General features: G+C 40.6%; 1 protein-coding gene across 1 annotated transcript in view; it reads right to left on the minus strand.

Annotated features, from left to right (window-relative positions):
* Positions 1 to 9,866: 9,866 nt before the first annotated feature.
* LOC308100062 (uncharacterized protein) overlaps positions 9,867 to 27,616 on the minus strand; it is a gene marked incomplete at both ends in the record, with an annotated part of 51,933 nt that continues 34,183 nt past the window's right edge. The window contains 6 exons of the mRNA XM_080448962.1: positions 9,867 to 9,883; positions 10,010 to 10,051; positions 10,262 to 10,303; positions 10,931 to 10,955; positions 11,188 to 11,200; positions 11,464 to 11,623. Coding sequence (XP_080305088.1) covers positions 9,867 to 9,883; positions 10,010 to 10,051; positions 10,262 to 10,303; positions 10,931 to 10,955; positions 11,188 to 11,200; positions 11,464 to 11,623 — 299 coding nt within the window. The remainder of the gene's footprint in view (positions 9,884 to 10,009; positions 10,052 to 10,261; positions 10,304 to 10,930; positions 10,956 to 11,187; positions 11,201 to 11,463; positions 11,624 to 27,616) is intronic.

Consider the following 27,616-nt stretch of genomic DNA (forward strand, 5'->3'; position numbering starts at 1 on the left):
CTGTGAAATAGTAATGGCCGCCGCAGTCTGCTGGCTCGGCTTGGCTCGGCTCCGCAGTGCTGTTCCATTTCACAGGCAGAACTTGTGCCCTGCAGCGCCCTCCACACACAGGGCAGCGCCCTACCTTATGTTTCTGAACAACATTATTAACTGTAAACATGTTTTGTTGAAAATAACTATTTTAGAATTGCATTGTTTTCCGAATGTTCGTTTTTGCCTATTGTGACATGACGTAGAATATAGATACTAGGGTTCATGTGGTTAATGACGTAGAATATAGATACTAGGGTTCATTTGGTTAATGACGTAGAATATAGATACTAGGGTTCATGTGGTTAATGACATAGAATATAGATACTAGGGTTGTGTGTGTCTCACTGTGGTTATTGTTTTCCGGAAGGGTGAAGATGGGAGGCATGGAGGCAGCAGAGCTCAGGTCTTCACTCATGGCTGCTGAGTCATGAATGATCTGCCACACACACACACACACACACACACACACACACACACACACACACACACACACACACACACACACACACACACACACACACAATTTAGACTAGAGCTATGGAAACGTTTTCTAAATCCACAAACAACTGGAGTCCTGACGTCACTGCCTCTAGAGGGCGCTGTTCTGCTGGTTCGTGGCTTTATTTTGTGTGGAAATGTACACATTTACCCAAAGAGTAACACAATAAACGCTAGAAATGAGTCAAACGACCCAAAGACTACATATCCATGAACACCGGCTGCTGTAGGGACAGTGATTTCAGACACGGGAATGTAGTTCATAAGACTTTTAAGGCAGAATGTATTCCATTTTCGACAGAAACAGGCTGTATCAAATATGAATGAATATCATAAACGGTGCAGAGCCACCCCCCTGACAGAATCGCCGGGATTACCTTTCGCTTTGACTTTGTTGCCACGTCTGTTTTTATAAGCGACTTTTGGGCTAATTTGTGGACTTGTTTTCATAGACTTGGCTGCTTATTTCTCTCGCAAAATCTGCATGCAGTACAATGACCCCTTGCCAGCAAACTAACTTGCAGTAGGCGGCAAATTTGTGCCTGATGTAAAATGACGTGATATGATGTAATATTAAAATACTACAAACTCACACACAGCAATATAAATTAATTAATTATTATATTTGATTGACCCAAATCCACCCAAACTGCGGTTAACTGCGGCAACCTCGGCTAACACCGCGATCCGCACATCTCTAACACACACACACGCTACAATACAATACAATGATTTAAAATTGATACAGTAACTATTTAGCAAAGACATTACATTTGTGTGAAGACTAACGGGTTCATGAGCTCCTATGATTTACACATGAAGCTGCATAGAGTTATAATACATCATAGAGTTATAAAACTAGACAACGGGTTCAGCTTCACACATGACTGTCATGGAACCACTTGTTCCTGGTTTGCGATTTTTTTTTTTACATTTACAATTCTCACAGTACATAAACGTTCACATTTCAAATATAAAGTGCTGACCCCACGGCCACTGATGTTTACAAATTGAGCCAGACCGCGATAAGTACCCGTATCTCCCGTTTTGTTCAATAAAAAGCATTTTAATCCGATCGGCGGCCATTTTGTAATATTTTTGTAATGTATCAGAGTGCAATACACCTCCTAACCAATAGTGTCGCATGAATGAAAGCAACGGAGAAAATGGCCGGCGATCAGATTAAAAAGCGTTTTATTGAACAATACGGAATATACAGATACTTAGACTGGTTTCGGCTCAACTTGTTACATACGTGGCTTGAGGGTCAGCACTTTATATTTGAAACCTGAACGTTTATGTAGATGTGAGGTGCAAATGTAAAAAAAAATCGCTAACCAGGAACAAGTGGTTCCATGACGCTTGAACCACGGCTAACGAGGAGAGAACCCTGAATATTCAGAAACACGTCGTCTTCCATAAAAGCTGCTAAAAAGCATTTTACAACCTTTATATCTGAACATAATACACCTACAGCATGTATAATGTCATACAGCTGTGTTCCACGGTCTATAAAAGGACATAAAGAGGTGAAATAAACAGTAAATAAACAATAATACCTGCTCTGAATCCTGCAGCAACTGAGAGCGACTCGAGGCGCAGCTATGATGACGTCATGGAGACACTTAAAGGGACAGTACCGTTACTGGTAGGCTGTCAATACTTAAGCTGGAATACAACTGTCTGTATAGTGGTGTAAAGTAACTATAAGTTAGTACGTTTACTCAAGTACTGTTCTTAAGTACAATTTTGAGGTATTTTAACTTGAATATTTACAATTACTCCACTCCATCTCAGAGACAAATATTGTGCTTTTACTCCACTACAATTATGTGACAACTTGTTACTAGTTACTTAATTTTGATCATTATGACAAGACATGCATTATATTGCGGCTATATTATACGTTTACAAGCTCACGATGCGTCGCAATGTGACGCATTGTGGGCTTGTAGATCTGCTATTTTCAATAGATTGTTTTTTACACATTTTAGACAATAACTTCTGAAACAGGACATTCTGCATATATTTGGTTCCAATATTGAGTACTTCTACTTTTTTTTTACCAATACTTTTGTACTTATTACTTTTAATTCCAGACTTGTACTTCTAACAGAGTATTTCTACATTGCAGTATTGATACTTTTACTCAAGTACAAAATGTGAGTACTTGTTCCACCACTGGAACTATAGTATAAACATTCACTGATTGAACAAAACAAAACAAAACAAAGTATTTTTCAATGCCTATCAGGATGTGGGATTTAAAACAATAAAAATAATATGATTAAAACCTGGTGGTTGTACATGTTTTGAATGGTTGAGAATCACAGAGCCGTAAAAATCTTCTCTTATCTTGATCCTGGCATATCTTTTCAAATGGGGGTCCGCGGGCTAGTGTCAATTTGGAGGTCCTTGACATGAAAAAGTTTGAGAACCACTGACTTAGACCCTAGCCTCCCTATTCTGGGGGGAACATTAGCTGAAAATCTGATCTAGGTATTTCAAGTTAAAAATCAGTTCTCAGTTCACTTAGCGAGCGGTTTCTAGTTATTATTATTAAGTATGGCCAGTTTTGCCATTGGCATGGCAGGCACACTCAACTAAGTACTGTAATAAAACCAGTAAACCAGTAAAAAATTATATCAAATATCTAAATACAAAACACAAAAGCCTGAGTAGACGTTAAAATGACCCTGATAGATCTATAAACATGTATGAATCAATCTGATATATTTCATTTGTATGTGCTTGTTCATATTTGCCAGCCTGCCTCTTGTGTGTCAGTTTAGGTTGAGCTCCCTGGGTCCCTCAGGCATGTTTGATGGCTGCTAGTTTGTGTCAACAATGTTAGATAGCCTAGTAGGTTAATCTCGGATTGTTTAAAGTTTTGATGTCACGATGACCTTGGTTGCCAGGGAAACGAAGCAAGATGGCCACAGCTGACGTGATGACGGAAACTTCAGAAGAATATATCTGGAACCATGCTTTTCTCTTCTCTGGAATAAACCCAAATATTATTATAAGAAGAAGTTTCCTCCGTTTATTGATGTAATTAATTCACATCTGAGCGATACACATGGACTGGTATTAACCAGGGGAAAATAAACTGAAATATCCCTTTAAATAACAGTACTTCCTCCAAGCACCACCACTTTTACTTAAGTAACAGTACTTTTACTCGAGTAACAGTATGTCCTCCAGTAGCATTAAGGCCAGAACCACCAGGATAAAGAAGCTTGTGTGACAGTTATGACCTCTAGACCAGGGGCTCCTCAATAGGGGGTCCGGGACCCCCAGGGGGTCCTCAGAGTTACTACAGCTCTTAAACCCTAGCATCCCTATTATGAGGGGAACATTAGCCCAAAATAGCCGATCTACAAGCTCACAACGCCACACAGCGTTGTGAGCTTGTAGATCGGCCATTTTGGGCAAAAGAGGTTTGGTGTAGAAGGAAGAAAAGAGCAGACCAAGTACAGTCAAGTTGACTAAGTATTGAGTGTTTAAGTGGTTAAATGTCTGTAAACACACAGTAACATGAATCCAACATTTGAATAGAACAAAAACATTTGTAAACTAGAAAAAGTGCTCCTCGGAGCACAGGTCTCCGCCAGGTCAGGTACGTTATTGTGGCCTCCTGGTGGCGCTATAATAGGCCAATGTGAAAAGGGTGCCATTTATTCTTAGGTCGTTCACGGCAATCGGACACTGCATTCATGATTTGAGGCATTTTGTTCCAAAAATGTGTTTTGCTAAATTAGACCTGCTGGTGGCGCTATAACAGGCCAATATGAAAAAGGGTGGCATTTCTTCCTTGGCCTAGTGGGAATGTATTTGTGAAATTTCACGGAAATCGCAAGCTGCGTTCATGATTTGAGGCATTTTGTTCAAACGGACCAATCCTGCTAATTTTGGAAGCGAACCTTAGTCAATGAGGATGGAATATGGGAAATCGGACAGATCCGTGTTGATCACATGACTATAGAGATACTGTGTACCGATTTGCATGACGTTTGGATAAAATCTGTAGGAGTAATGTAAAAAAAATGGGTTTTGCACAAATCGGCCTCCAGGTGGCGCTATAACAGGCCCATGTGAAAATTTTGAGGCAGAGGTTCTGAATTGGCATCCAGGGAGTGTGTGTGCACAGTTTCGCAGCGACCGGGCCAACGGTGCCAGAGATTAGCTGCTAACACACAGACAGGAGTGGACACACGGACCGACAGAGGGTAAAACATACTCTCTCGCCATGCCTATCGGCCTGGCGGAGACAATAAACAAACAAGCAAACATTAATTTACACAACGCTGATGACAGTGTCTGTCAAACAAGTCTATGAAGCTATCTATGAAATATATGGAAAAGTTGAGGAACAGATGCCACCCTTTCAACACTGCCCTATTATAGCGCTACAAGGAGGCAGATTTTTGCAAAACAATTGTTTTATTACTTTTAATATTCCTACAAATCGGCAGTGTTGATTTCATCGACTAAAACTATGACGAAAAATGTTCGTCGATTACCTTTTTTCACTGACGAAAACTAAATAAAAACTGAGCTATGACGACTAAAACTAAGACTAAATATATTGACAATTTCGTCAACAAATAGAAACTAGACTAAAATGTTGGGGTGGGACGAGTGGAGAAGAGATCCAGTAGAACTAAAAGACAAGTCACTTTATGTTTGGTTGCGCTCTGTGTTGCACTCTGAAAATAGCAGATCTACAAGTTCACAACGTTGTGAGCTTGTAGATCTGCTATTTTCAGCATGCAACCAAGTGTAAAATCAGCCATTCCGACGCCATCAAGGCACCGCCAACATACATTTTAGTCGACTAAATCAACTGTAGATTTAGTCGACTAAAATCTTATGATATTTAGTTGACTAAATCATATGGATCTTTAGTAACGCATACCAGGCTTTCCTCCGAGGTGGAAAGACTGGTGACGCGAGGTTAGGCCCGAGGAGCTTTTTTTCCAGTTATTAGTTTTTATCTATAGTGTTTAAGGTAAAATTTTAGTTTATTCTGCCATGATCAGGACCTGGGAACACATTTCGTTCTGTACTTGTAAGGAATGAAAATAAAACTCTGTGAACCTTGAACTGCAATCATGTTGGCAGTGGCGCACGCACGCACGCACACGCACACACACATTATACGGGGGAAAGAGATATGGACAAGGCTGCACATTCCTGCCGATCTCTCTCTCTCTCTCTCTCTCTCTCTCTCTCTCTCTCTTATAACGTACTTGTTTTTCCAGGATGAACATTACAGCAGGCTGTGAAGCAGCATTGTAATGACCGATGAATAGATCTGAGAATAGTTTCTTTTCATTTTTATCTTTGTGAGATCCGGGGTTATTGATAACAAATTCAGAGATCCGGGGTTATTGATCAAACATTCAGAGATCCAGGATTATTGATAAAATATTCAGGGCTGTAGTCCTGGTCTAAAGTTTTACATCAGTGTGTGAAGAACAGATGAAGACCACCATGTTGGAATCAAGTTACACACAATAGGTATGTATTGATTTATCTATGTTTAATGTAATATTTTAGTATACATAGATATGTACTGTTTAACTATGTTTAATGTAATCATTTAGTATAGTAGATAATGTACTGTTTAACTATGTTTAATGTAATCATTTAGTATAGTAGATAATGTACTGTTTAACTATGTTTAATGTAATCATCATGTACTGTACTGTATGTATTACTGTCTGTTGAGTTTTGTTTTGGACGGGACACATGGACACAAACACACAGCAAAGGTCCAAGGATGCTGTGTCTGTGTGATGTCACCGTCATATGGTAGTGGTGGCTAGACACACCGTGCACCGCTTATAACACGGTTCAGCTTCGGTTGGGACTGTGATGTCACTGACACATCCTTGTGGCTTTTAGCCCAAAAGAAATGCAAAACAGAGTACAACTCTAGCTGTTTGACATATGCTGATACAACATAAAAATCACACTGTCCCTGAATAGAAACACAACATAGCTTAGGGTTGCCAACAGTGGTGGAAAAAAAGTACCCACATTTTTTACTTCAGTAAAAGTATCAATACTGCAGTGTAAAAATACTCTGTTACAAGTAAAAGTCTGGTAATCAAAATTTACTTGAGTAAAAGTACAAAAGTATTGGCATCAAAATGTACTTTAAATACCAAAAGTAAAAGTAGTCGTTATGCATGCAGAATGTCCCATTTCACAAGTAAAAAAAAATATATTTTGAAAATAGCAGATCTACAAGCTCACAATGCGCCGCATCGCGATGCATTGTGAGCTTGTAGATCGGCTATTTTCAAATGGCCGAAATGTATTTAGGGCTTAAGTGGTTAATGTATGTTTTGTAGTAATAATCTAAATATGCAAAGTAACTAGTAACTAAAGTTGTCAAATAAGTGGAGTAAAAGTACAATATTTACCTCTGAGATAAAGAGTAAAAGTATAACAAATGAGAAATAATCGAGTAAAGTAAAAAATCCTCAAAAACATACTCGTGTACAGTACTTAAGCAAATGTTCATAGTTACTTTACACCACTGGTTGCCAACTGTCCCTTGAAATACAGAATCGTCCCGTAACGGATATCCAATGTATATTCCTGTTTAATTATTGATTCACTATAATTGAATTATCATTAATTAATTATTCATCTGATTAGAGTATTACTGTATGACTGGATTCTTAATTATTGTAATCATTACTACACATTGTTATGATTATGTCTGAATGCAGTGTCCTAGCAGGGAATGTAAACAAGGAAGATAAGGAGCCATCTGCTTTAGTGTTTACTGGGAGAGGAGAATACTGCACCGGGGTTGTCTGGTTACATTTGTATCCTTGGGGTTAACTTTTCATCCTCCTGGAACTCTCTATTTAGTTTTCACCAACACTGGGTCAGACTCCTGTTGCCTTCCCATGCAACCGGACGCTGTCCGTTTTCTTTTAGCACCTCACCCAGGAAATATTAGAAATGTTATAATATAATATTTTATGTCCACAACACGTCCCTTATTTGGAATAAGACGCGTCCTTTATTGAACTGATAAGGAACACACTTTGTAAAATCTCAGTAAATTCCTGTTTTTTTTGTTTGTTTAAACGATATCTAAGACAAAATGTACTTAAAGGAGAATTTTGGACTAAAGTTTTCTTACCTTTTCTATGACGTTATGATATCTTAGGATGAATGGTACAGTAGAACATTTTCATAACTCCACCCCTGAGCCGCCACAGCTTAAAAGGTGCGCGGATAGGCCTTAGGTTAGATCACATATTTTAATAGCTTTTTTTTTTTTTTTTTTTTTTAGATCTGACGTTCATAATGACAGAACACTGTCCCAAAAAAAAAAACAGAAGTCTCGCTAGACGAGATTGAAATATCGAGATTTCAATCTCGTCTAGCGAGACGTTCACTATGAACGTCAGATCTCACCAAAAAAATTAAATGAAAAAGCTATTAAAATATGTGATCTAACCTAAGGCCTATCCGCGCACCTTTTAAGCTGTGGCGGCTCAGGGGTGGAGTTATGACATTTTTCTACTGTACCATTCATCCTAAGATATAACGTCATAGAAAAGGTAAGAAAACTTTAGTCCAAAATTCTCCTTTAATATCAATGTATTTTTAACGATTCAGGACAAAATGTAGACATTTAGAAAGCTGAGCTTGTAGATCAACTATTTTAGCTCCTTTTGAGATGTTTACATTATTGAATATGTTCTAGTAGTACATTAGTTATTTTAATTATCGCTACTGGTCTTTGTCAGTATTTTTTCTGTATAAGTTATGTCATATCTTTCCTGTTCAATGTTTGCTAACAATGCCTAAAATGATATGCTCCAATGCTCAATGGCAATTCATTGTCAACTAAAATGTCATGATCGTCATGGCCATAGGTGTAACACGTTCTGTAATGCTGTAACAACACTAATACAGCAATATTTTAATTGTTTCATTCCAGACCAGTCTAGACTGCAGGTGAAGATGAACTCTCCAGACCAGTCTATGGAGTCCAGACTGCAGGTGGAGATGAACTCTCCAGACCAGTCTATGGAGTCCAGACTGCAGGTGGAGATGAACTCTCCAGACCAGTCTATGGAGTCCAGACTGCAGGTGGAGATGAACTCTCCAGACCAGTCTATGGAGTCCAGACTGCAGGTGAAGATCAACTCTCCAGACCCAGCCAGTACTATTTCTGTTCAACAGAAGGAACCTGCAGACCACCAGGACCTCAGTGAGTTTCATGCTCTCTCTCTCTCTCAGATAATTCCAGTCAGTGGTCACCACAGCGGATCATCAGTTTCCATCTCTTCCTGCCCTTTGCATCTTCCTCTATGGCTGCTGCCACCTGCATGTCCTCTCTCACGCATCCATAAACCTCCTCTTTGGCCTCCTTCTTCTTCTCCTCTTCTCTGCTGGCAGCTCCATCTTCAGCATCCTTCTCACAATATACCCGTCCTAAACCATGTCAACCTGGCCTCTCTTACTATCCCTAAACCTTCCAACCTGGGCTGTCCCTCTAATGTAGTCATTCCTGATCCTGTCCCTCTAATGTAGTCATTCCTGATCCTGTCCCTCTAATGTAGTCATTCCTGATCCTGTCCATCCTCGTCACTCCTAAGGAGAATCGTAGCATCTTCAATTCTGCGCCACCATCCTGTCTTTTCATCAGAGCCACCGCTTCCAAGCCGTATAAGCATGGTTGATCTCACTGCCGTCTGGTACCCCTTCCTTTTCACTCTTACTGGTACCCTTAGGTCACTAACAACTTCCTTTTCACTCTTACTTGTACTCTTACTAATAACTGTGTTTCTCCACCCGTTCCACCCTGCCAGCACTCTCTTCTTCACCTCTCTTCTGCACTCTCCATTACTTTGGACAATTGAGCCCAAGCAAGGTTTCCATTAGCCGGTATATATCGGCCATTGACCAATAACATGTTTAAATCACCCTTCGCTAAATCCCACCCCAACATCCTCTCTCTCTTCCTCTGCTTGCACCCCAGCTTCATCCTACAGAGCACCACCTAGTGCTGCCGTGCTATCCTTTCCCATGCTATCACCTTGCACTCTCTGATCTCTTTCAGACTAGCTTTCCTACATAAAATATAGTCCACCTGGTTGCACCTACCTCCACTCTTATACGTTACCCTGTGTTGTCTATCTCATCAGATAACTGTCCTGCCCTGCCTTTAGTGAAACCAAGATGTTACTGCTGTGACCAGTGTGGAAAGAAATTCACTGAAGTGTCTAATCTCAAAACACACCAAATAATTCACATCGGAGAAAAACCTTACTGCTGTGACCAATGTGGGAAAAAGTTCACTCAATGTTCTCACCTTGTGAGACACAAGAGAATTCACACTGGAGAGAAGCCTTACTGCTGTGAACAGTGTGGGAAAGGCTTCAATCACATGTCTTCTCTTATAAGTCACAAGAGAATTCACACTGGAGAGAAGCCTTACTGCTGTGACCAATGTGGAAAAAGCTTCGCTCACACATCTGGTCTTAAACAACACAAGAGAAAACACACTGGAGAAAAACCTTACTGCTGTGACCAATGTGGGAAAAAGGTCACTAGTATGCCTAGCCTTGTGGACCACAAGAGAATTCACACTGGAGAGAAGCCTTACGTGTGTGGCCAGTGTGGGAAAAACTTCAGTAAAATGTCTTCTCTTATAAGTCACAAGAGAATTCACACTGGAGAGAAGCCTTACTGCTGTGACCAATGTGGAAAAAGCTTCGCTCACACATCTGGTCTTAAACAACACAAGAGAAAACACACTGGAGAAAAACCTTACTGCTGTGACCAATGTGGGAAAAAGGTCACTAGTATGCCTAGCCTTGTGAGACACAAGAGAATTCACACTGGAGAGAAGCCTTACTGCTGCGACCAATGCGGGAAAAAGGTCACTAGTATGCCTAGCCTTGTGGACCACAAGAGAATTCACACTGGAGAGAAGCCTTACGTGTGTGGCCAGTGTGGGAAAAACTTCAGTAAAATGTCTACTCTGAGTCAACACAATAAAATTCACACAGAAGCGAATAAATTTGGTTGTGACATTTGTGGGAAGGGTTTTACTTTTAATTTTAATTTGAAAAGACATCAGCGCATCCATGCTGGAGAGAGAAGCCTTCAGACAAACAAGGGTATATACACTGCAGAGAAGCTTTACTGCTGTGACCAATGTGGGTCAAGTTTCCCTGACATGTCTGGTCTTAAAATACACATGAGAATTCACACTGGAGAGAAGCCTTACTGCTGTGACCAGTGTGGGAGAAGCTTCACTCAAATTTCTACTTTTAAATCACACAAGAGAATTCACACAGGGGAGAAGCCTTACTGCTGTGACCAATGTGGGAAAAAGTTCACTCAAAGTTCTCACCTTGTGAGACACAAGAGAATTCACACTGGACAGAAAATTCACACTGGAGAGAATCCTTACTGCTGTGACCAATGTGGGAGAAGCTTCACTCAAAAGTCAACACTTGAGACACACAAGAGAATTCACACTGGAGAGAAGCCTTACTGGTGTGGCCAGTGTGGGGAAAAGTTCACTAGAATGGATACTCTCAAACTACACAATATAATTCACACTGGAGTGAAGCCTTGCTGCTGTGACCAGTGTGGAAAGAGTTTCACTAGCGTGTCTTCTCTAAAAAAACACAAGAGAATTCACACTGGAGAGAAGCCTTACTGCTGTGAACAGTGTGGGAAAAGCTTCACTCACATGTCTTCTCTTATAAGTCACAAGAGAATTCACACTGGAGAGAAGCCTTACTGCTGTGACCAGTGTGGAAAGAAATTCACTGACATGTCTACTCTTAAAAAACACGAGAGAATACATGCTGGAAAAAGTGGAGTGAAAAAAAAACACCAGAACGTCCATGCTGGAGAGGGAAGACATTCTGCTGTGACCCATCCAGGACCATCTGGAGAGAGAAGCCGTTCTGCTGTGACCCATCCAGGACCATCTGGAGAGAGAAGCCGTTCTGCTGTGACCCGTCCAGGACCATCAGGAGAGAAAAGCCTTTCTGCTGTGAACCATCCAGGACCATCTCTGTCAAACAGGGGGAACCTGAACACCACCAGGACCTCAGTAAGTTTAATTCCCTTTGTTTGTTTCTCTCAGGTCCAGGCTGCTAAAAGTTCCACTATTAGACTAGGGATGGGTATCAGTAATGGGAAAATACAATCCAAGGGAGAGTGTATTTCACACACCGGATCCTCAGCAATACACCTTCCAAGTGTGAAGTCCATCATATTTGTGGTTCCCAAATATGAGAAGTAAATACCAAATATACAGACTACATTCATACCAACATGCACACTGAGCGTTACAGACTCTCATTCATACCAACATGCACACTGAGCGTTACAGACTCTCATTCATACCAACATGCATACTGAGCGCTACAGACTCTCATTCATACCAACATGCACATTGAGCGTTACAGACTCTCATTCATACCAACATGCACACTGAGCGTTACAGACTCTCATTCATACCAACATGCACACTGAGCGTTACAGACTCTCATTCATACCAACATGCACACTGAGCGTTACAGACTCTCATTCATACCAACATGCACACTGAGCGTTACAGACTCTCATTCATACCAACATGCATACTGAGCGCTACAGACTCTCATTCATACCAACATGCACATTGAGCGTTACAGACTCTCATTCATACCAACATGCACACTGAGCGTTACAGACTCTCATTCATACCAACATGCACACTGAGCGTTACAGACTCTCATTCATACCAACATGCACACTGAGCGTTACAGACTCTCATTCATACCAACATGCATACTGAGCGCTACAGACTCTCATTCATACCAACATGCACATTGAGCGTTACAGACTCTCATTCATACCAACATGCACACTGAGCGTTACAGACTCTCATTCATACCAACATGCACACTGAGCGTTACAGACTCTCATTCATACCAACATGCACACTGAGCGTTACAGACTCTCATTCATACCAACATGCACACTGAGCGTTACAGACTCTCATTCATACCAACATGCATACTGAGCGTTACAGACTCTCATTTATACCAACATGCATACTGAGCGTTACAGACTCTCATTCATACCAACATGCATACTGAGCGTTACAGACTCTCATTTATACCAACATGCACACTGAGCGTTACAGACTCTCATTTATACCAACATGCACACTGAGCGTTACAGACTCTCATTCATACCAACATGCACACTGAGCGTTACAGACTCTCATTCATACCAACATGCACACTGAGCGTTACAGACTCTCATTTATACAAACATGCACACTGAGCGTTACAGACTCTCATTCATACCAACATGCATACTGAGTGCTACAGACTCTCATTCATACCAACAAGCACACTGAGTGCTACAGACTCTCATTCATACCAACATGCATACTGAGCGCTACAGACTCTCATTCATACCAACTGCCATCAGACTGTACAGTGCTTAAAGAACTCTCTTTTTGGTCCCGTGTCTGCCCTGGTCTAATGTGTTTATATGTTTGTTGTGTTTCTGTTTGTCTGTTGATTACTTTTATTGTAACACTGTGCTGCTGTAACACCACAATGTCCCTTTGGGATTAATAAAGTATATCTCATCATTTCCACTCTCACACAGGCTCTGTTAAGCAGCTCTGAGTCCTCTGATGAGTGATGTCCAACTAGCAGAGTCCTCTGGACCTCCAGGAGGATCAGCCTGTGTGATCTGATGTCTCAACTTGAATACAGAACCGTCCCTTGTTTGAAAATCACATAATGATTCCCCCCCCCCCAAAAAAATGGATGCTGGTGGTTAGTTTAATATACAAAATCAAATAAGGTATTAAACAGCAATTAGACTTTTCAAATAAGTGTTCAAGTGGTTAATATAATAAAACTGTACATATATAGCTACATGTTACCATAGTTACCATAGTTTGAGCTTTTATTTAGAGCTGCTGAGTTGTTGTAGAATTAACCTGCTTGAATTACCCGCTTCTATATTAGGCTTGGTGTGACTTTGTAACTAGTTCTGCATTAATCATCATTTTATATTTGGAAGATCTTATTAACTATGCATACACATTTTTACGTTTCATTGTGTGCCTTATTAATTCCTTTTGTGAAATATGTTTTAACAACGTTCTCCATGATTTAACGCACATTCTGCACATCAGACTTCATTGTACAAAGTAGAAAGGTTACACTCTGTGGAGCGCATATCTCCCAGTGGTGGAAAAAGTACTCACATTTCTTACTTAAGTAAAAGTATCAATACTGCATTGTAGAAATACTCTGTTACAAGTAAAAGTCCGGAATTCAAAATTGACTTGAGTAAAAGTACAAAAGTATTGGTATCAAAATGTAATTAAAGAACCAAAAGTAAAAGTACTAAAATGTTTGAAAATAGCAGATCTACAAGCTCACAAGGCGTCGCGATGCGACGCGTTGTGAGCTTGTAGATCGGCTATTTTCAAATAGCCTATGTATAAAATAGGGCTAAAGTGGTTAATGTATGTTTTATAATGTAATCATTTATATCTGCAAAGTAACTAGTCACTAAAGTTTTCAAATAATGGTAGTGGAGTAAAAGTACAATATTTGCCTCTGAGATGTAATGGAGTAGAAGTAAAAGTATAGACAATTGGAAATACTCCAGTAAGAGTGCCTCAAAATTGTACTTAAGTAGGCCTACAGTACTTGAGTACATGTACTTAGTTACTTTACACCACTGATATCTCTGCCAGGCTGGGTGGCCTAACCAGGGCTGTCATGACAGACTGTTGTAATACATAGGGTTCAACTTTTCTCATTTGTGGTGTCAGAAGTGAGCCGTGTCAACATGGGATTCACAAGTAGAGGTTGTCACAATATGGTGTTTGTTTTTGTTTTTTGTTTGTCTTTTTTGAGAAGATGCTAAATGTAGTTTTGCAGAAATGGCTGTTGATTATTTTCTGCCTTGTAATTTTACTCTCTCATTGTAATTTATTGTCTCCGCCAGGCCGAAAGGCATGGCGAGAGAGTATGTTTTCCACCCCGTCCGTCCGTCCGTGTGTCCGTGTGTGTGTGTGTCCGTCCGTCCGTCCGTCTGTGACCAGCTAATCTCTGCCACCGTTGGCTTGATCACAGCGCCACTGTGCACACACACTCCCTGGATGCCAATTCAGAACCTTTGCCCCAAATTGTTCTCATGGGCCTTTTATAGCGCCACCAGGAGGCCAATTTGTGCAAAACATATTTTTTGACAGTACTCCTACAGATTTTGTCCAAGAATCCTGCAAATCGGTACACAGTATCTCTATAGTCTGACTGTAATAGTCATTAAACAAAGCTGGTCTTTCAGATTTCTCATATTCCATCCTGATTGGCTAAAAATGTCTTCCAAAGTTTGCAGGAGTGCTCCGTTTTGAACAAAATGCCTCAAATCATAAACACAGCATGCAATTTCCGTGAAATTTTGCATGCACATTTCCATTAGGCCGAGGAAGAACTACCATTTTATTTTTTTTAAATCAGCCTCATGGTGGCGCTATAACAGGCCGATTCGTGTTTTTACCTATAATTGCACAGATCTGTGTAAAACTTTGTATGCACACTCCCTAGAGGTCAAGAAAAAACCTTTGCCCTGCATTTTTCACATCTGCCTTTTATAGCGCCACCAGGAGGCCGACTTATGTAAAACATATTTTTTTATAATACTACTCCTTCCAATTTTATCAAAATTTCACACAAATCGGTACACATGATCTCTATAGTCATGTGATCACGACGGATGTGTTTGATTTTTCATATTCCATACTGATTGGCTAAGATTGACATCTAAAGTTTGCATTATTGGCTTGTTTTGAACAAAATTCCACAAATCATGAACGCACCGTCCAATTGCGCTCAAACTTTGCACGCACATTCACACTATGTTGAGGAACAAATGCCACCCTTTTAACATTGGCCTGTTATAGCGCCACCAACAGGTCTAATTTAGCGAAACACATGTTTTTAACAAAATGCCTCAAATCATGAATGCAGTCAGTGTCTGATTGTCGTGCAAGGCCTAAGAAGAAATGGCACCCTTTTCACGTTGGCCTATTATAGCGCCACCAGGAGGCCACAATAGCCTACCTGACCTGGCGGAGACCTGTGCTCCGAGGAGCACTTTTTCTAGTTCTCTTTTATTTTTACTTAGTTTTATTACGTAGAATTAACCTGTAGTTGAATTGTTACAAATGTTTATTCATAAAAAAATCACACATGAAAGAACATGATAATTAATTATCTGATGTGATTATGGAGCAGATTGTTTTGTCTCTCTCTCTCTCTCTCTCTCTCTCTCTCTCTCTCTCTCTCTCTCTCTCTCTCTCTCTCTCTCTTATTCCTTGTTTTACTGTGTTTTTGAACAGCTTTCTGTAAACCAGTATTATAATAAACACCCTCAAAGAGAAGAAGGAGCCTCTCTGCATTCTTACCAGTGGTGGAAAAAGTACTCAAATGTTTTACTTAAAGATCTGGTCCCATGTTTTTGCACTTTTTCTATTTTTCATGTGTCTATGAGGTTGATATGACTTCATTAAGCCCCCTGGTGGTGTCTTTATGGTGTTTTATGTCTTCTCTGACTATTTTTTGTTTGAGTTTATTTTGAGTTTCTTCCTGGAAGCTGAAACCTTGAGGGTCAAACGTGCCAATAGAAAAACAGCCATTTAATGACGCAGTAGAAATATATCCTCCCCCTCATTATCATAACACAACAAGTATGGGCTTGGCTAAGAAAAAGCACATGTAGCAACATAGCAACAGAGGGGGGAGGGGGGGGCGTCGGGCAAAGTAAACAAACAGAGAGTCACAGAGGGACAAAGAGAGAGATAACAGAACAAAACTCTATTGCAGCAGATGATTGAAAGATCAGTACTTCCATATAGCATGGCGTTCACGTTGGTAAAAAGGTTAATATGAGCGATCCAAAAACGTAATCCATTCATTAATGTCCCAAACAGTAGCAACAAGTAGCCAGTGATTCACTATCAGACTTCCTGTAATGGCTTTTCAAAATAAGACTCACTGAATAGTAGAAAGCAAAAAAGAATCCATTCTGTTCTCAATAATAAATAAATAAATGCATTTGCGCAACTCAGAGCAAAATGATTGATAGTAAGGAACCAAATACTCTTACATTGCCTACATATCTGTAACTCAGACTGTGCAAATGAACTAAATGGACACATAGGGTCCATTTGGTTCCATTTATTTCCAACTAAAAATATAAAATTAATATAAATATAATTAATGTGATCGCCTTAGCGATCCCACAAATAGTGAGGATAACTTGATATAGCTTTAGCGAATATGCAGGTACATATATCTAGGAAATTGGATCAAAACTAAATAACAGTTCAACTTGAGCTTGAGTCTAACTCTTCAGTCCACGTGGCAACAATAGTGTGTTTAGTTTATGTCTCCAAAATGCTTCATGTTAGGTGGGGCCAGAACATAAATCGCATCGCTTGCTGTGTTCTAGAAAATGTGTTTGCTAAAGGAGCGATGTCTTGTATCCTAATAGTCTTTGTGTGTTCTGAAATTGTTGTGCTTCCCACATGTAGTAGACTTGGTGTCTGATGAAATGTCAGACGCCAAGACACGTTGTGAGCTTGTAGATCTGCTACTTAGCTATGAATACAAGTGTGTTGAGAAACACATTGTAGAAGTACATCTGTATACAAACTAGTTGAATGAATGAATGTTAGAACATTAAAACACAAAATACAAAAAATAATACACAATAGTAATACACTATAATAGGAATTAATAATAATTCCAATTCAATGACAGTAATTGTTCATAAAGGAGTATGAAGGAAGCCTCTGCTTATCTGATCCTACCCCTATTTATTACCATTTCAAAATCAACTTAAATCAGGTCTCTATCTAGATTTAAAATAACAAAAAAATAACTACTTCTGGTGTTCACCTTCAGAGCGTATTACAATATCCTTTCAATATGTTGTTTTTATATATGTTTTAAACTTGAGTAATGTACTGCAGTTTTTCAGTTCTTCACTACTGATGTTCCATAATTCACCTTTAACTGTAATTCATATTTACTTTCCCTCCATTCAAACAACTTCTGGATACTGTTTGGCAATTGACTGTTTTTTACTTTGTACATGAGTTGGATGGTTTTGAAATCAACCAGATCCTTATATTTCAGTGTGTTCAGTTTGATAAAGAGTGGGTTTGTTAGTTATCTATAATCAGCTTTGTTTACTATCCTTATTGCTTCTTTTTTTTTTAAGAATGACAAATGGTGTGTTTGTTTTGTATGTATTGCCTCACACTTCCACACAGTAAGTAATGTATGGGAGGATGAAGGAACAGTACAAGGTATATAATGATGACTGATTTATACAATCTCTGATATTTTTGATTTGATATACTTTATATGTGTCTTCCAGCATAATTCATTATCTATAATCACTCCAAGAAATTATCTTTCCATTTCTATATTATTGATCATTTACGCAAGTTAATAAGGATATGAGAATAGAACATAAGAACAATACAATAAAATAGATAATTTAATGACAATGCAGATTAGAATCAATAACCGCAGTAAAAGGCTGTGACAAACACAAAGGTATTCCGTTATTATTTCAAAAAAACATTAATACAGATGTGACAGGATTTAAGGTTAGGCAGGGTTACAGCCAGGTGTGTTAATGCGTCAATATTACCATGTATGTCCTCATGTGCATCTTTTGTTATTCTTTTTTTAATTTAGAGTAGCCAATAATTTGTACCCCCTTTTTCTCCCCAATGTAGTCATTAAGCCAATTGATTCGTCCTCACACACATTTCTGTGTTGTCACTGCTGTTGTATCCTGACTCACCTGCCAGTGAGGAGCCTCCACCGGGAGGATGTAGAGCCTTCGTCCTACTCCTCCCGCCCAACACTCCCCGCTGACAGGCTCCGCCCCCAACCCGGAGGAGTACATGCAATGACCAATATCAACCTCCCCGTCTGGCTTCCCTCCCCCGAACACGGGCCAATTGTGTTCGCATAGATGCCCGACAAAGCCGGTTGCACCACAATGGATTCGAACCCACAACCTCCGAGGTGGTGGGCAGGGACTTTAGCACTGCGCCACCCGAACGATCCTTATGCGCATCTTCAGCAAACATTTTTGATTGAAGGGTTTCTCACAATCTGGATAAGGGCCTTTACCCCATATGTGTGTTTTCAGATCTCCACATCGAGTAAAGCTTTTGCTACAAACTGAACAAGTAAAGGGTTTGTCCCCTGTATGAGTCCTCATGTGTCTTTTCAGATTTTGAGATTGGGCATAGCTTTTACTACAAACTGAACAAGCAAAGGGTTTGTCCCCTGTATGAGTCCTCATGTGTCTTTTCAGATTTTGAGATTGGGCATAGCTTTTACTACAAACTGAACAAGCAAAGGGTTTGTCCCCTGTATGAGTCCTCATGTGTCTTTGCAGATTTTGAGATTGGGCATAGCTTTTACTACAAACTGAACAAGCAAAGGGTTTGTCCCCTGTATGTATCCTCATGTGTAATTTAAAATTTTGATGATGACAAAAGCTTTTACTACAAACTGAACAAGCAAAGGGCTTGTCCCCTGTATGAGTCCTCATGTGGCTTTTCAAGTTGTAAGATCTGGCAAAGCTTTTGCGACAAACTGAACAAAGAAAGGGTTTGTCCCCTTTATGCATCTTCATGTGAGATTTCAGATTGAACAACTGAACACGCAAATGGCTTTTCCCCTGTATGAGTCCTCATGTGTATTTTCAGATATTCAGTACGACTAAAGCTTTTATTACAAACTGAGCAAGCAAAGGGTTTGTCCCCTGTATGTGTCCTCATGTGAGATTTCAGATATCGATTATGACTAAAGCTTTTGCTACAAACTGAACAAGCAAATGGCTTTTCCTCTGTATGACTTCTCATGTGTCCTTTGAGATTGTCAGTACGGCTAAAGCTTTTGCTACAAACTGAGCAAGCAAAGGGTTTTTCCCCATTATGTGTCATCATGTGTCTTTTCAGCTTTTTAGACTGAGTATAGCTTTTGCTACAAACTGAACAAGCAAAGGGCTTGTCCCCTGTATGAGTCCTCATGTGTCTTTTCAGATCAGCATTGGAAACAGAGTCTTTGCCACACTCTGTACAACAAAGGCTTTTCTTTCCTGTTTGACTCCTCATGGATGGTGTTTGTTTTGACGATTGCATTTTCTGAGACAACTTCTTGCTCAAAGACAACCTTTGTCCTTCCACACGTTGTGTCTTGTGTGGTTTCAGTGTGTTTAAAACAGACTGATCATCACTGGGCTTCCACTCATCACTGTCTTCAGTAATGTCAGATTCAGAACAGTGTGAAGGCCAGTCATCACTGTCCTCAGTAATGTCAGATTCAGAACTGTGTGAAGAGAGGAGCTGGTCATCACTAGTTGGTTGTGATGTTCCACAGTGCTCTACATCAGCTTGTGTTTTCATGTGTTCAGTTGAGGTGCTGGCTGGAGGCTCTGTCTCTCTGTTTTCATCATCTTCACTTTTCACTAATAGTAATGTCAACGATGACCCTGCAGCCTCCTCTGGTCTTTGAAGTAGCGTCTCCTCCTGTTCCTCTTTAATCTGTGGAGGTTCAAGTTTCACCTGGACCAGACTGGGACTCATCTCCTGGTGTTCCTCTTTAATCTGTGGAGGTTCTAGTTTCACCTGGACCAGACTGGGACTCATCTCCTGGTGTTCCTCTTTAATCTGTGGAGGTTCTAGTTTCACCTGGACCAGACTGGGACTCATCTCCTGGTGTTCCTCTTTAATCTGTGGAGGTTCTAGTTTCATCTGGACCAGACTGGGACTTGTCATCTCCTGCTGTTCAGGGGAAGCTTCCTCTTTACACATAGACAGGAATTGGAGATCTAGAACGAGGAGAGAGATGGTAACGTCAGTGGAGAGCAATTCAATTGTTTATCAATTGGATACGATTGATTCTCCTATAAGTATTGATTTGTTTTGTAATGATTTTGATAGTCTTTTCTTTTACAGCTTGGCAAAGCTGTAAATAAACAGACGCTGCAACCGGTCGTCACTTTCTCACTTTTCTCCCTATTGGCTAAAGGCCAGCCAATGAGGCGTCGTCAATGGCTTCCCATACTCTGAACCAAGTTGTTAAAGGTTTCATGACATTCAGTTTTACCACACATTAAAAGTCTTTGTCATGGTCCTTCAAACGTGTATAAAAGGTTTTCACTAAAAATTCCATTCCAGTGATCCATGGCAGGTGTTTTTCTCTCACATTTCTAAAGCCTTTTCAACTGCAATGAAAAAATAAATCTTTGCCTGCGGGTGTCGCTGTTGAGGGATTTTGCCTGTCAATCATCGCATCTGCACCAAATAAAAAAAAGTGAAAATTTATGTCATAGAACCTTTAAGGCCAGACGCATTTTAGTCTGCGATGTGTGTGTTATCTGCATATTTTGTATTTACATGTATTTGTACTGCTCCTATTTTATATGATTTGTTTTCCGTTCTTCTGCTAGGTGGAGAGGTGGTGTGCTTGTGCCGATTGCCCAAATGGACTGACACCTGTGGCTCTGCTAATGGCCTGACCGCTGATTGGCTCTGAGCACTAGCAGGGTTGCCAGATCTGCTTATTATAATTTCCCCCGCAAGATTTTATTTGAAAATAGCCGATCTACAAGCTCACAACGCGCCGCGATGCGACGTGTTGTGAGCTTGTAGATCTGCTATTTTCAAATAGCTGATGTACATGTTAAAGCGCTCATGTGGGCCCATAGTCGCTTCTTTTGGGCTGGTTTTCCTAGACCTGGTTGCTTGTTTCTCTCACAGAATCTGGCAACACTGTCCACTAGCCCTTCTCTATAAAGTCTCCAGTCTGCCTTGATAGCTCTGGGGAACGGCAGCTGTAAAGCAGCAGAGAATCAAGCACTCTTTTCCCCCACCAAACCATGTAGCTTTTGCATTTAGTTGTCTTGTGTTTGGTTAAGTTTAATCCCAAGTTATTTGCTATCTAGTTTGTCTTTTGCTTAATTCACCTTTGTAAAACCTTGTCACAGAGCTGTAGGGGTGAATGGTCATTTTGTTTGGTTAACTCATTCATGCTTTCCCCTCCTGTTTTCTCCTGTGTATATTTAGTTTAGGTAAGTAGGTTTAGCCATTGTCTTTTGGTTATTTCGGGGTGGCCATAGCTGAGTGGTTAGTGAGTCCGCCTAGGGAACCAGAGGCCCTGGTTGCCCCAGGTACGATTCCAGGCCACGCCAGCATATGTGTCGATGAAATGAAATTTGTCCCTGAGCAAGACTCTTAACACCTAATTGCTCACAGGCCCTCATTGGAAACAAGCCCGCAAGGACTTTCATGAACGTCCTGTTAAAAGGAATTATTTATTTTTGGTTAGGAGTTAAGTTATGGGTTTAATATAGTAGACCTTCACCCTGAAGTCATCTTGATGTGACACTTTCATGTAAAACTGCTGCTACTGAAGTAATAAAACATTTCAGTTTTTATTTCAGTTGTCGTTCTTCCATATTTACAACTTTTTACCCTAGACAAAAGGGTAACATAAATTGGGGGCTCGTTCTGAAGCTCATTTAAGTCCAGTTAGATTTAGTTTCTGCTCTGATCGGATTTGATTAAAGGATACATTGGTTTGGTTGGTTTGCTTTGGTTGGCAGGTATATATCAGTATGTTTTTAGCCATGGTTCACATGACGCTTGTACAAGCGTCATGGTGCCCTGTCCCCCTGGTCTAAAGTTTTGTTCGATTTTTTCAGATTGCCATCGCTCACATAAACATAAACGTTCAGATTTCAAATATAAAGTGCTTACCACCGAGCCACGGATGTTACAAGGCGATGTGGACCGCGATGAGTACCCGTATCTCCCGTATTGTTCAATAAAAAGCATTTTAATCCCATCGCCGTCCATTTTCTCCAAATTGTCTCCTATACTTTCAACCATGCGACACTAATGGTTGGGAGGTGTATTGCACTCTGATACATTACAAAACAAAAAAAAACAAAAAAAGAAAATGGCCGGCGATGGGATTAAAATACTTTTTATTGAACAATACGGGAGATACGGGTACTCATCGCGGTCCGCATCGCCTTGTAACATCCGTGGCTCGGTGGTAAGCACTTTATATTTGAAATCTGAACGTTTATGTTTATGTGAGAGATGGCAATGTGAAAAAATCGAACACAACTTTAGACCAGGGGGACTCGGCACCATGACTGTCATGGTATGACAGTCATGTTTCAGGGCTAAGTATGTTTTGTGTCATAAATTTGCGCAGATTTCCACCCTTAGAGAAATAGTTCATTGCACTTTTGTTGCTGGTCTCTAAATTCTTCAATATCTCCGTCGCAACATGCGCCATCATGGCGGAGGTCAAGGAATTGTGTCACAGCAGCTTGCTGATTAGGGTATCCCGGCTGACGGTAAAAACCTTGGCATGCCACGGTGAGTGCGTCTGGGAGGCAGCGACCACGGGACGGTAGGGGACACTCTCACGCCCCATGGTTCGAGCACGGATCCACTGGTGGCTCTAATTAAAGCTGAGGGGGACTTGAGTCTAAAGCTGGCCTTTAGACTCTGAGAGGTGGAGTTCCAAACTAAAACCAAGGAGGTTGAGCTGATGAGCTGAACGGACAGTAATGATGGCCTCTCAAATAGCTGAGGACAACACACACACACACCCTTCACACCCATTACAGACTAATGCCCTCAGGCCGTCGATACAGAGCCTGGACATTCACCAAAAGGGGCTCAGCTAGCTTCGTGCCTACCTCCATCAGACTGCCGAACGCCTAGGTCTGGTGGAGCCCGTACTACCCTACCGCTCCATATATAATTGCTCCATATGGATTTAAATCTATCATGCTTTTAAGTACTGTAGTTTTAACTGTAGTTAGTGTTTTTTACAGTGACCTGGGTATCTATGTATTGTGACTGTATGTTGTCTTTTAACCACTGCACAAACAAAGTTCCCATGATAAGCCACAAAACAGGAAGTGCTTTGTAACAGCCTGTTCATTGGTCAAATCTGCTTTGCTGAGTCGCAGCCTGAACAGGTCTAGGTGCTAATATTGAGTTATAGTCATAGCACCACCTACTGGCAACATGAATCATAATCAAGCACCACCTTATGTTATTGGTTACTGGAAGATACAGTATTGTCCCTAAACATGTACAAACTACTGCTACGTATGGAATGGTTTCTCTGTGGTAACAGAACTGTGGCTGAGCTGCACATACTGATGTCACTGTCAGCAGCTTTAATATCAGGAAGGTGATTGCCCTACAACAGAATGAAAAGCAAGCCAGCAAGACATATGAAAAAAAGAAGGAAAAAAAAGAAACAAAGAAACTTACTGGCGTCGAAGTGTTCTTCTTTAACTTCAACGTCATCTTCAGGTTCCTGTTTAATAGAAACGGTGCTGGTTGGTGCTGGAGAACTCATCTTCACCTGCAGGCTGGACTCCACACACTGGTCTGGAATGAAGGAATAGAATAAACACGTTGACGGTGGTCACACAGTGATACACACACAGTTTTCAACGTAGTGCAACAGTGATGATGGCATGTTTTCAACGTAGTGCACAGTGATGATGTCATGTTTTCAACATAGTGCACGGTGATGATGTCATGTTTTCAACATAGTGCACAATGATGATGTCATGTTTTCAACGTAGTGCACGGTGACCAGACATTCCGGTTTGGCTGGGATCGTCCCTGTTCCAAGCTGGGTGTCCCTAGTCCCCATAAATATCTCTAAAACACTAAAATGATCACCGGCTTCGGATGCTGTCAATGCACTGAATGGGACATTATCAGGTTTATTCAGACTATTGATTGGTATACGTAGGTGAGATACTGACCAACCCACGGGGCTCAGTAGGTGTTTTGTCGTTATTCTGTGGGATGATGAAAGTTGGGGCGTTCACCCCAAAACATGATTTACCATTCTAAAATGTGTGCCTATCGGTAAATAACTCGGACGGCACTGAGTCGACTCAAGTGGACTTTGCAACGTTCGGCACGGCAACTCGTTCGCTTTAGCTCACTCTGTGGTGCCTCTCGTGGCTCAAGTTCGCTTGAGACGGCGCGCCTCCGACGCGGTCCGAAAATATACTTTATACTACATCTACTGAGCCCCGTCGGTAGATCAGTATCTCACCTACTTAGACCATTGAGACCTGGAACGCATCTGTGTCACTTTAGATTTCTTTGGCTATTTTTGAAAAATCTTGATTTTTTTTTTCTCAAAAAACTGTTAGGATTTAGACTATTTTTAAGAATCGCCTCAGGTCATATTGGGTTAGACCAATCAATAGTCTGATTAAACGTGGTTAGGTCAGTATCTCACATACTTAGACCAATCAATAGTCTGATTAAACATGGTAATGTCCCATTCAGTGCATCGACAGCAGCCAAAATGGGTGAATGACCCAGTTTAACATTTACTACCAAACTGTCATGGTTATCATCACAGTTAAAGTAATAATACTTGTGTTGAGTGTTTATAGACCTTTTATCATGTTCTGTTTAGAGGTGTAGTCACTGACTCACTAGCTGTGATAAGTGCTAAAATAATTGTTCCTCATCCTAAGGAAATCACCAAGTGAAAATACATATTTAATGTAAAAGATGCAAAAGTAGCAATAACAGCACATCTACAAGGTCGATGCGATGAGCTTGTAGATCGGCTATTTTCTGATTTTTTTTTTGTACGTGCTTTAAGTGATTTAGGGCAGTGTATATCAACCCTGGCAAACGTCCCAATTTTGGGCCGGGGCTACTGCTGAGGTGTGCCGCGCCGTTTAAAGAAGGTTTGAAAAAATATCATTTTGGAAAAAAAACAATAACAATAATAATAATCAGGCATGCAAACAGCCCCGAGGTGAAAAGGGTGACAAAATGCTGTTTTTTTTCGGGTCAGGTGTCACACTATTGCTCTATTTGGATTCAAAACGGCTAGTGGAAGCTGAAAAGCTACAAGTTTGCATGTCTGAATAATGCAAAAACAGAAATATTTGTTTGCATTTGCTTTTTTTCTCCCCCATATATTTTCATGATAAAAAAGTGTGTATCGTATCGTATCGAAATCGTATTGAAGTTGTGTGCCCAATATCGTATCGTATCGTTTCGTGAAATCGGCACACCCCTAGTGTGTGTATATAGATATACCGTATATATATATATATATATATATATATATATATATATATATATATATATATATATATATATAATTATATATATATATATATATATATATATATATATATATATATACCGTATATCTAGGTGTGCCCTGGGATTTTTTGGCTATGCCAGGTGTGCCTTGGCACAAAAAAGGTTGATAGACACTGATTTAGGGTACCGGGTTTTTTTTTTATATGGCCACCCAGATGTAGTGAGAAAATGTATGGATCCTCATATAATCGATAGTTGCAACCCCAATTAATTAAAGATTGCAATGCAATAACATAAAAAGTAAACAAACAACTAATTTGCTCAGATACTAAACTATGCCTCATTCCTGTACATTGTAGAGTATGTAAAACACTGGGAAAGCATGGCATTATTGTTCCACTGTGACTTATACATTAACTACACGTCGAATGATGTGCTAAGCATGCTAAGCATTGTGTTAAAGGCCTACATTAGTTTATTTTACAGAAGCAGAATCTCAGCCATAATGAGAAGCAACAACAGCACAAAAACAACCATTAAAGTTCATTCACACTTAAAGAACATTGTACAATAGATGTAACATTAAGGTTCATTCACACTTAAAGAACATTGTACAATACATGTAACGTTAATGGTTTGATTTTCATCCTGAACCAACAAACCTAGCCAGCCATGCAGCTAGCACTTAGCAACACGCGCGCACGCACACACACACGCACGCACGCACGCACGCACGCACGCACGCACGCACGCACGCACGCACGCACGCACGCACGCACGCACGCACGCACGCACGCACGCACGCACGCACGCACACACACACACACACACACACACACACACACACACACACACACACACACACACACACACACACACACACACACACACACACACACACACAACTACCGCCCTATTTCTATTCTTAGCTCCATCTCGAAAGTCATGGAAAAAATAGTCTATGAACAGGTCGATAAGTATCTTGCCGAAAAAAATCTAATCTACAAATTCCAATCTGGTTTCAGAACAAACCACTCCACTGACACATGCCTTCTCTATTTGAACGACTCTATCAAACAAGATGTCGACAAGGGCAAATATTGCGGCATGGTCATGCTGGACCTCCAGAAGGCCTTTGACACCGTTAATCACCCAATTATGATCAATAAGCTCAAAGCAATAGGTTTTGATGATACGTCAGTGAACTGGATGAGATCCTACCTGGAAGGGAGGGAGCAAGTGGTGGAAGTAAACGGCACCCAGTCCCCCCCCTCCCTGTGACTTGTGGTGTCCCACAAGGAAGTATACTAGGACCTTTACTGTTCCTGATATATGTGAATTGTATTGTGAATTTGTACTTCCATGTACTGTTATGTACTGTCATGTACTATTCTCATGTCTTACTAAATAAACTACATCAATCAATCAATCCACACACACACACACACACACACACACACACACACACACACACACACACACACACACACACACACACACACACACACACACACACACACACACACACACACAGTGTGTAGTTCAAAGATAAAAGTATGTTATTCTTCGGACGGCGCTTAGTCGACTAGCAGACCATCGGCCGGTCGTCGCGGGCACTCGCGCCTGGAGGCGCTCGGGCGCGACTCCTCGGCCTCAAGGTCTGCTGAGTCGGCGCGCCTCCATCATGGTCCAAAACTATACTTTATCGGCGAAAAAAATTGTCTGCGGTTGTTTGAAAAAGTATTGTCCCAAGCGGGAGTCGAACACAGACTCCCAGAGCTGGTGGATCTGTAGTCCAATGATTAGCGAGGTGCGCCACTGAGGCCAGTGCTGAAA

Source organism: Gymnoscopelus braueri, assembly GCF_963280865.1.
Source record: "Gymnoscopelus braueri genome assembly, chromosome: 14".
Classification (NCBI taxonomy): Eukaryota; Metazoa; Chordata; class Actinopteri; order Myctophiformes; family Myctophidae; genus Gymnoscopelus; species Gymnoscopelus braueri.